The following is a 10,622-nucleotide window of genomic DNA, read 5'->3' as shown; positions in this document are numbered from 1 at the left end:
ACTGACAGTTGCGCCCGCCGGAGTGCAGCGCCACCCTATGCCCCTTTGTGCCGCTAGCGCTCAGGGCCAGCTCCTCTGTGCATGAAAATGGGGGAGGTGGGATTAGTCAAAATTGCCACATGCCCCCCCCCCACATCCCCAAATAAACGTATTTGTGACACTTTGGGAACATTGCTGACACGTGTTTTGTTTGTCACAAAAATGTCTCTTTTTTGGGTATGAAGCAAATTATCAAAAAATGTAGTTGAAACAATTATTCATTTAACTTAAAAAAACAACAGCAACATTGGTGCCCCCCCTCTCCCCCCTCAGCGAACAGACACGGCTGCTGGCCATGCTGATGTTTTAGAGGGAAACAAACGCTGTGTGGGTGTGTGAGCGAGAGCGAAAACAAACCCTGGCGCCATTGGGCATGAAACGAGCATTGCTAGTAGCTGTGTATTGGCGCCTGTGTGGGGCTGAGCAGGCACTACATGCCCCAGGGCGGTGGGGAAGGACCAACCCATTGACATGACTAGTGCAGTTCATACCTCGGGTGAGTCCCCCTCCATGGGGCCCAGCTGCGGGCTGCCTCGCCTACCCGCCCCCACCCGCTCTGAGCTCCTTCCTCCCCCGGCAAGGGGCTGTGGGCACCCCTCCCCCAGCTGCCCCCTGCTCCATGGAGGGTGCACCCCTGTTGTCCCGGCACTGGGCCCAGACGGGCAATTGGGGTCTGTCTCCACTGCAGTTAGACACCTCTGGTTGGCCAGTTAGGGTTGCCAACTTGCTTATTGCAGAAAACCGCCCACCACTGCGCCGCTCCCTGCCCCATCCCTTCCCTGAGGCCCCCGCTCCCGCCATTCCCCCCACCATCGCTCACTTTCACTGGTCTGGGGCAGAGAGTTGGGGCATCGGCTGTGGGGGTGGAGCCAGGAATGAGGGGGTTGGGGGTACAGGAGGGGGCTCGTAGCTGTGGGGGGTTTGGAATGATGGGGGTATGGGAGGGGTTTTGGGGTGCGGGCTCTGGGCGGTGGTCACCTTAGGCGGCTCCCGGGCAGTGGCAACACGTCCCAGCTCCTAGCAGAGGGGTGGCCAGGGGGCTCTGCGCACTGGCCCCGCCCGCAGGCACCACCACTGCAGCGCCCATTGGCTGTGGTTCCTGCCTAATGGGATCTGTGGCGCTGGGACTTGGGGTGGGGGCAGCGCAAGGAGCCCCCATGTCCGCCCCGTTGCCTAGGAGCCGGCGGGACATGCTGGCTGCTTCCCAGGAGCCGCAGGGAGCCCCCGCTATGCCACCAACTGGACTTTTAACAGGCCGGGCGGCGGTGGCGACAGGAGCCACCAGGGTCCCTTTTCGACTGGGTGTTGCGGTTGACAAACCAGCCACCTGGCAACCCTGTGGCCCGTGCCCGCTGACGCAGCCTTGCGGGGCTTAGGTGAAGGGGCTGGTTAATTGAGCTGCAACCCAAATGCTGGGCCCCCTCCCACCTCCCAGGGGCCTGAGCTCCAGCCCAAATGGCTGCATCACCATTAACCAGCCCCTTAGCCTGAGCCTGCGCCAGCCGTGGGCGTCTAACGCACGTCCGCTAGGGCCCTGGAGTCCAAGGGCTTGGCCCCCGCTGCCGCCCTCGGTTACTAGCTGCCCTCCCCTCGTGGGTAGCCGGGGCCAGGCTAAGGGGCCGCTGACAGGCAGCAAAGCAGGCCCCTCTGTCACAACCCCGCACGGGCTCAACAAACCAGGGCCATTCACTAACAAAAAGCTTTGTGACAAGGGTTGCTGGGCCGTGCCTGTGAGTCACCCACAACAAAGGAGCTGGTAACAGGACACTGACACCTCGGACGTGCACGCAAACAGCCCATGATGTTTTGCCACCCAGGAACGGCTTCTCCCCCGCGCCCCCCCCAACAATGCGCTGACCCCTTCACTCGAGTCCCCACACAGCAGCGTAACCGCCCCCCCACACACACACAAAGGAGGCCCCAGGGAGATGGCAGTACCTCACCCCTCACTGAGAACACCCGCAGGAGCTAATGCTCCCTGGAGAAATGGTGCGGCACAGAGGTCATGGGGCATGTGAACAATAGGGCAGTTTTGGTCACTCTTAGGATAGCTAAGAAGACAGTCAATAGCTTAGTACTTTATTAATATTAATCCACGGGACGCCCACACCTTGAATGCTGCATACAGAAATGATTGGGGTAGGGAACAGCTTCCCTCTGAGGCGAGAGTAAAATGACTGGGACTGTGCAGCGTAAGGGGCATGATAGCGATCTAGAACATCATGAATGGTGTTCTAGAAGCGTTAGTTACCCCGTCACGTAACACATGAATCCGGGGGGGGAGAGGAGGGGTCACTCCGTGACACTGATAGGCAGACAGTTCAAAACATTTCTTCACACAACGCACAGTCAGCCTGTGTCTGTTATGAAGGCAAAAACTGTAAATGGGTTTAAAAAAAAATTACAAAGTTCCTGAAGGATGGGTCCATCAATGGCTATTAGCCAAGGCTGGAACCCCAAGTGCTGGGGGTCCCTAAACCTTTCACAGCCAGAAGCTGGGCCTGGATAACAGGGGATGGATCACTCGCTAATTGCCCTGTTCTGTTAATCACTTTTGAAGCATCTGGCACTGGCCCGTCAGAAGACAGGATAATGGGCTAGTTGGACCTTTGGCCTGACCCACTATGGCCGGTTATGCTGCTATGGTAGGATGGAAGAGGTGACATACCATTCTACTCCCAGTTATTACTGACACCACCCCATGGGACCTGTGCTACCCCATGCTGGGCCCGCCTGATGTCTGGCAACCAGCCACAAGTCCTGCGTGGCTCCCATATCGAGCCCAGGGAAGGGCCGAGAGCGCATGATGCAGAGTTGGGCTGGGCCCACGGCAAGCAGCAGCTTTGCTAGGGATGGGAATCATAGGGTTGGAAGGGACCTCAGGAGGTGTCTAGTCCAACCCTCTGCTCAACGCAGGAGCGATCCCCAGACCGATTTTTTGCCCCAGATTCCTAAGTGGCCCCCTCAAGGATTGAACTCACAACCCTGGGTTGAGCAGGCCAATGCTCAAACCACTGAGCTACTGCCATTGCCAAGCGGTGGAGTTAGAGGTGGAGGATGGAAGCCAGTATTCTAACTGCATTTCCTGGTGTTTTAAGGTGTGGGTTTGGTTTGAGCCTAGTTCCTGGGTTGCACAAGTGTGTGCGTGGGAAGGGCAAGGCACTGCTCCACTGTCTCAACACCTCTTTCACTAGGAGACTAGTTTGAGCAGCTGAGCTTCCTTCAGAACAGATGGTTTCTCACAGATCCCTGGCGTATTCCAGATTCTTTCCTGGCTGTCCTGGCAGAATCAGGTAGAGCGGCAATGTTAGCACAGGGCCAAACACGTGGTTTAGCACATCACGGTGGGGGTGCTCAAGGCAGCAAGGTTAGAGATAACCTGCTCCTAAGCTGTGGTCCCCTCTGTGAATGGTTTGATAAGCTGGACTGGGCAGGGCGTTGCAGAAGGATGGCCCCTCTTGAGCCCAGCACTGGCAGGCACTGCTCCCTTGACAGCAGTGTTGTGGTGTATGGATGCCAGGTCTGATGGTAACATGCCTTGCTCCCACATCTAGCCCTTCATCGGATAGGGGGCTGCTAATAGAGATAGAACCCAACAGGCTCCAGCAACCCCCCTTTATTGCAACGGACTCAGAGCCCACCCCCCACAATTGCACCTGGCTAGGATTTGCCCCAGTGCGAGTTGCTATGAGGTGGCTTAAAGGCATGCTGGAAGTGGCAGGGGATGGGTAACTGCTTTTTCAGTTCTAGGGCCTGATGGAAGAGGTTTGGCTGTGTGTGTTTTTTCCCTGCTCTGCACAAACAGCCAGCACAGCAGACCTTGAGCAAACCGCCCAATGACCACAAGATCTGTTAAGGTGCGAAGGCACCAGGCCAGGTTAATTGTTGAAGCACAGTAATAGCACCTGGTCGACTCTATGAGGATACTAAGACGTACGCCTGTGATAATGGACAGAGCTCAGTGAATGGCAGTACTTTCCATTCCTCCCTCAGCTGGACAAAGATAATCCCTCTGAAATACGTCTTTATACCCCAATACAAACAAGTTACAGCCTGCCTTTTACATAGCCGTGACTAGTTATCACCTTGTACATGTTGGTTTAAGTAAAACATTTTTATTACGTAGTTATCCTGACCTTATCTTTTAAGAGGGGTCAGTGTGTTCCTGTTATCCTTGGGGAATGTTTTTGTACCATCCGTGATAGTGGGATGTTCTGGTACCATTTGATATCAGGATGTGTTTGTGTGAGCACACTGTGCCTAGCACTTCTTAGGAATATGTATTTCTGCAATATCAGCCCTGTTCTTGCCAGATTTTGTGAGCAGGTCCTACCTCATAGCAGGCCTCTGACACAAGGGCTTATGCTCTTAGGCTCTCTTCCTACTACAGGGCCAACTTCTCAGGTGCAGAGGTTACATTTGCCACTTTCCCCCAGAACCTAACCACAAGAACACAAATTTAGATCAGATGCAGGGCTGCTCCAACTTGTGCGGGCAGTAACAGGCCTGTAGAGCTACTGAGCCAGCCCAGGATCACTGGAGCAGACATGACTTCCCACACCTGTCCTCCTTCCCACACCCTGCTCCCACCATGCACCATTCTTGCATGAGAGAAAGCACTACCTGATGCTTTAAGATGGGGACGAGGATCCAGGCACTTGTCTTTTGCATCCAGTTTCAGCACAGGATAGATTACGTAACTCGACAGAGTAACAACATACACATAGCACTGTACAAACTTCCTCCCCTCACTGACACAGGCCTTATCCACATATCCTTCTTCTATTTTAAAATAGAATTTGTGGTCACACAGAATTCTGACAAGCTCCACTCTACAGAACGCACGACAAGCCTGCACTTGTGTATAATTGAAAAGGTTCCAGGCACCTGGGCTCGGAGGGAGAAGCATTTAAAAAAAAACAAAACCAACAACATACCAGCTGATCTCAGAGAGGTGGTGTCTTACTGGGCCAAACTGGAGACATCTGAACATGGGTAGGCAAACCTGAAATCTCTTCTAGCCCAGGTGTGTGGGAAATATTAGCAGAGGTTCAGAGGAAGGAACAGAAGGGCTGCCCTAGGTCAGTTTTATCCATAGAATAGTTTAGACAGAAGACCTGGGCTAAGTGTGCACACTGCAACCATATCTCATCCACCTTAGGGTTACCATATTTTGTGCCTCCAAATGGAGGACACTCCACAGGGCCCCGGCCCCGCCCCCAGCCCCGCCCACGCCCCCTCCCCAACTCCGCCCCCTCCCCAAAGTCTCCGCCCCCTCCCCTGCTTCCCGCGAACATTTAATTCGCGGGAAGCCTGAAGCAGGTAAGGGGGAGTGTGGGGGGAGGAGGCACCCCCCAGCGGCCCGGCCCCGCGACCCCGGCCCCGCGGCCCAGCGCACCCCCCGGCGGCCCGGACTGGCTCCCGGCCCAGCGCACCCCCCCGCTACCCCGGACCGGCTCCTGGCCCCGCGGCCCAGCGCACCCCCCGGCGGCCTGGACCGGCCCCGCGCCCGGCACCATGCCCCCAGCCCCGCGACCCCGGCCGAGCCCTCCCTCCCTCCCGATTTTCCCGGACATGCCGGCTTTTGGGGATTTCCCCCCGGACGGGGATTTGAGCCCCCAAAAGCCGGACATGTCTGGGAAAATCCGGACGTATGGTAACCCTAATCCACCTCCAAGGAGGCGAATAGGGGCTGACAGCAACGGCAGGAACAACTGACAGGAGAAAGACAAGACAATCCTGAAAAACGAGGGAAAGGAGCGGGGTGTCTGGATTAATTGCACGGAGATCAGGAAATTTTAAACGGTCTAATTTCAGATTTTCTCTTCACTGCACTGGGGTATAGAGTTCACGTTGTGACTCGTGCTCTGCACAAGAACAAGTAGAAGGTTCCAACTGGAAACAAATCGCTCCCGGCAAATAAAAGAAAAAACAGGGATATTGCTGCCAAATCAAGTTAGTTTTTTTAATCGTACCTGGCCCTCTGCCTAAATTACCTTTCCCTCCACTCATTACATATGGGGGGTGTAAACTCTCGCTCATGGGCATTACACCATGGAATGACTAAAAACTTCCTGCTACCTGCAGGCATTGGGGCTGTCATATCCTTGCCAACCGAAAGGAGAGTCAGGAAACTCCAGGCAAACCAAAGGGATGCACCAACCTCAGCACGCCATTCACGTACTCAGAAATATTAATGATAGCTGGCGTTATTAATGCGGGTGCTCAAGAGCAGCGTTCGCTTCAGACGGGAACGCTCTCACTATCCCAGGAAATGGAGTGATCTTGTCACTATCCTTGACAGACCGGACAGGGGGAGAGAGAGAGAGAGAATGTTGGCTTGGTTGTTCCCCACACCCTCCATGCTTACTGGCCAGTATTTGCATGCTTTTGGTTGACTCTCTGCCCTGCGGATGACTTGCCCCACCCACCCATGATAAAGAGAGGACTCCTCAAGGCTGGTGACTTCTACAGCTCTTCTAAATGTAACTAGATTAAATGAGGTAGAGAAGGGACATACTAAACTGACCACATCATTAACAGAATTGTAGGACTGGACAGGACCTCGAGAGGTCTTCCAGTCCAGTCCCCTACACTCAAGGCAGGACTAAGCAAAACATGATTAAGAAAATAATTTATTTGGTGCTATCGAGGGCAAGAGAACAAAATGCAATAGGTAGAGACGTACTGTCTCACAGAGAGAAAATGGAGTTTGATTAGTGACATATCTAAAAGGCAGGCAGTATTTTTAGTTTAATTTCCAAGATTAACAGCATGAGACACAGCAGCCCCTTGGTTTACAGACCCACATAATGGCCAGCAAAGGTGCAAAATATAATTTTAAACATTTAAGGGATTTTTGTTTTTGGTGAGCATCACAAATTGTTTAGAATGCAGGTAACTTCTTGTATTTGAAGCTTAATTTCATGTATCAGAAGAGCATGAAATTAGCAAACCAACATACAGATCACTAAGGCTTTGCAAAAAGGCAAAAAAAAATTATTCCAATATTAAGTCATAAAACAGTGGGATAAAACCAGACCTTAAACAATTGCTAAACTTTGTGCAAACACATTAAGAATCTATGTTTTCTAGTCACTAAGCAGTCACTTGGCTGTAGGAACAGATTTTTTACAATTACTATCTGTACACTTTACAAAATCTTGGTGGAATCTGAGAGGAGCTGAATTAAGGGGCTTTAGGGACGATTACATTGACAAAGGACTCTGATATCCAGGTCTGACTAATAGAATACATTTCTTTTTTTAATGCAATTCTATTTCCATAAGTGACTAAAATGTCAATTCCCCTTTACGCAAGGTGGAAAATACACAAGCCAGAGGATGATTCCCTAATGAACCCTCTATACTAAAAGTACAATTTATTCTCATCATGATGCGCAGGACTTCAGCAGAGCAAATCCCATTTGAAATACAATACTTGCAGGTCCTCCAATGGACAGCACTACAGAAGACCAAGGCTCTTCAGAGCCATCAATTAATTTAGCTCCACAACATCCCCCTGAGGTAGGTAAGTGTTATACCCATTTGACAAGGAAAGAGAGACACAGTAGTTCAGTGATTTGGCTGAGGTCACAGCAAGCATGGAGCAGGCAGCGCCAGGAACAGAATTTCTACTTCCCTGACACGGAGCCCACTGATGTAGCCACTCAGAACAGGCTTCACTTAGAGTTACGTAGAATAAAGCCCTCATCAAGATGAGGATGTAGCCTTCAATTACTAAATTCAGAAAGGATCACCTCTCAGTTGCACTCCTCACAGCCCAAATAAGAGTACATCTGGGGAAAGTGACAATGGAATTAAAAATACCAGGTTTGAATTCAGAGAAATGAGTATGTAGTAGTTTAGTGAGATTTTTGGTGAGGAGTACAAAATCAAAGTTAACTGTGGCCCATGCTTTCTGTACCTTGAATCTAAAATACGAGTTCACAGTGAAATTTTGACGTTCTGAAGTGTCTACAACTCTGTCAAAGGTACCATATAGATGTCTGCATGCACACGTATTGACAGATTATGCTTCAGGAATGAGATCAAACTGAATACTGGAGTTGCTCCACGTCTAGCATTCCACGCTGTCTAAATTCCAATAGGTGTTCTTTGGACAGGGACAGCATGGGAAAAAACACCATTTTCTAAGTTAACATGCAACTCTTTGCAAGGAGCACTTTTGTTTAAATAGAAACACTTAAAACTTGGAAACCGTAAAACAATATTTTGCACATTTAACTAAATCCAAAATAAAATGCACAACAAAGCAGGGTCATGAAAGTTTACAGAACTTAAATATTTATTTTTAAACCATTTTAAACCCCAAAACATTGAAATAAGCTACATCTATAAACAGATTTACAGGACTAACAACTACATACGCTAGAGGAGCGCTCCCATTTGTATCTGTGATGCAGTTATTTTGGAAAGCCTCAGATGAACTGTATATACATCTTTTGCTGCTTTTACACTTATAAAAATATTTATTTAATCCGTAACATTATTGTTTTCAAAACTATTTCCAGACTTTTTTCTCAGATATAAATTCTAATTGAGTTTCAGTTCTATAGCAGATGAAAAGTTTTAAACAGAAACATTTCTTTAAAATTAAAACAAGGAGTTAAAAGTAATTTTTACAGTGTAGGCACACCTTGGCATGTCTAACCACCATCTCTCACAAGTGTCCTTTATATAAAAACGATGTCATGGCAACTTTTGACTAAAAACGCAGTATTTGTTTGCACACCGTTACTTTTCCAATATTTGGCAGATATATTTCAGATTTCTTTAAAATGACTTTTGTGCAAAAACAAAATGTGCAGGAACCATAAAATAAACACATCCAGCCTTTATCAAAAATAAATTTACACCAACAGTTCCACAGCTAAGTACTGAAATACAATCCCAGTTCAAAACTTCAGCATAATATACATACTGGGTTGAAAAGAAAAAAGGATATTGCCCACCTAGCAGTACCATAAATATATAACTGAAAGCAATTTTATAGTCTTACCTACTTTAGGAAAAAAAAATCATTTTGTACTGCACAGTACTACCTTTTTGTGAAAGAATATCTATAACTCAATTATTTGCATATTAACTGGTAAATACATATTTAAAATACACTTTCAGAAAATTATAAACAAGTGATGTTGATGTACTGCATTTAATGTACTTTAAGAACAGAAGTGTATAAATATTTTACAGGAAAACACCACCACCACACAAAACGCTGGTGTTATACGGATACCTGCTTGTGAGGTATTTATCACATGACACCCGACTTCTCTCTGGCTACCTCCCACCCAAGCATACAACGCGCTGTTTTTATACTCAAAAGAAAGAAATTTAAATTAAATTGGACTTCAATTTCTGTCCATTATTGCCAAAGGCCCTCCCCCCCACCCTGCATCTGTATTGCTTTAAATTTCCTACCATGATGAATAAGATTTAATTACTACTTCTAAATCTGTTCTAAAAGGTAATACATCTACTGTACATCAGGATATACCTGCTGCTACATATCACCTGCAAACTACGGACATATTGCTCTCAAATGTGTATAATCATAGAGCTGCCTAAAATACTGTACCAATTTAGAAGTATAATAGATATTGTTGCAGGTTTAGTTTCAGGGTATGATAAAACTATGGTGCTCGAAGCAGGTGCTACAGCAACACCCTACCCACTACGTTACGTTTTGAATATGCTTGTGAAAAAAAAGCTATTTCTGAAGCTTGTTAGTGATTTACAAAAAAGTTAACTTATGAATACAAAAGACCTGTACGTTCCCATCAATGTACAGTAACAAAAGAGCATCAAAACATACTGTACTTGCACTTCCTAGTAACTAAAGTAATGGCCACATCTAAAAGCAAAACTGCACCTCAACATTTATCTGATTAAACAGATGAAACTACAATATTAAAAGTTGTTCTTTACAAAATAATTTCCTGAAAATATAAAACCATGTACACCATCACAAAATAGTTAAGTAGGTTCTTCCAAATCCTTGATCATCATCATCATCGTCGTCGTCCTCATCAATACGTTGCAAAGATCCAAAAGGCACAAGGAGCTCATGAGCTAAGCACTGCCAAGCTTGAAGTAGTTTTGGTGGGTTTCACTGGGTCCATATGAAACAGCAGTCATTTATGGGAAGTTTCTTAAGATGAGTCATTAACAGAAAACCTATACATAAAAATACACACATAAGAACTGTATTCACTTTATTCCAACCTGGTACACAGCTCATGAATTAACCACACTTCAGCGTATAAAGCTACTAAACAAGTAAGTGCATTAATCTTATCTCACATATGTTAGCTCTTAACCGGACTGCCTACACAGATGTGAAAAAAAACCAAGGGGCAATGTTTCTGACAGAAGATCCTTGAAATAACATGCAATGATTTTTTTTTTTTTTTTGGTAATTAGTCAAGGGTTTATCTGCTCCCCTGTTTAGGTTTATAAATGTCTCTTCAACAAGGAATTACAGGAACTCTCTACATTAAAACTGCAGGGTAAATAAAGAACAAAGAATAATTGTTTTTACCATGAATTTTTCATTTACAG

General features: G+C 47.5%; 1 protein-coding gene across 2 annotated transcripts in view; it reads right to left on the bottom strand.

Annotated features, from left to right (window-relative positions):
- Window positions 1-8,322: 8,322 nt before the first annotated feature.
- The window catches only part of STK26 (serine/threonine kinase 26), an 81,029-nt gene continuing 78,729 nt past the window's right edge, over window positions 8,323-10,622 (bottom strand). For both annotated transcript variants that reach the window (XM_054039048.1, XM_054039047.1), the window contains exon 12: window positions 8,323-10,238. In XM_054039048.1, the coding sequence (XP_053895023.1) occupies window positions 10,214-10,238 (25 nt within the window). In that variant the 3' untranslated portion in view covers window positions 8,323-10,213. The remainder of the gene's footprint in view (window positions 10,239-10,622) is intronic.

Source organism: Malaclemys terrapin, chromosome 9 (genome assembly GCF_027887155.1).
Source record: "Malaclemys terrapin pileata isolate rMalTer1 chromosome 9, rMalTer1.hap1, whole genome shotgun sequence".
Lineage (NCBI taxonomy): Eukaryota > Metazoa > Chordata > Testudines > Emydidae > Malaclemys > Malaclemys terrapin.
Note: the sequence above shows the minus strand (reverse complement) of the source record. Positions and strands in the feature narration are given on the sequence as shown.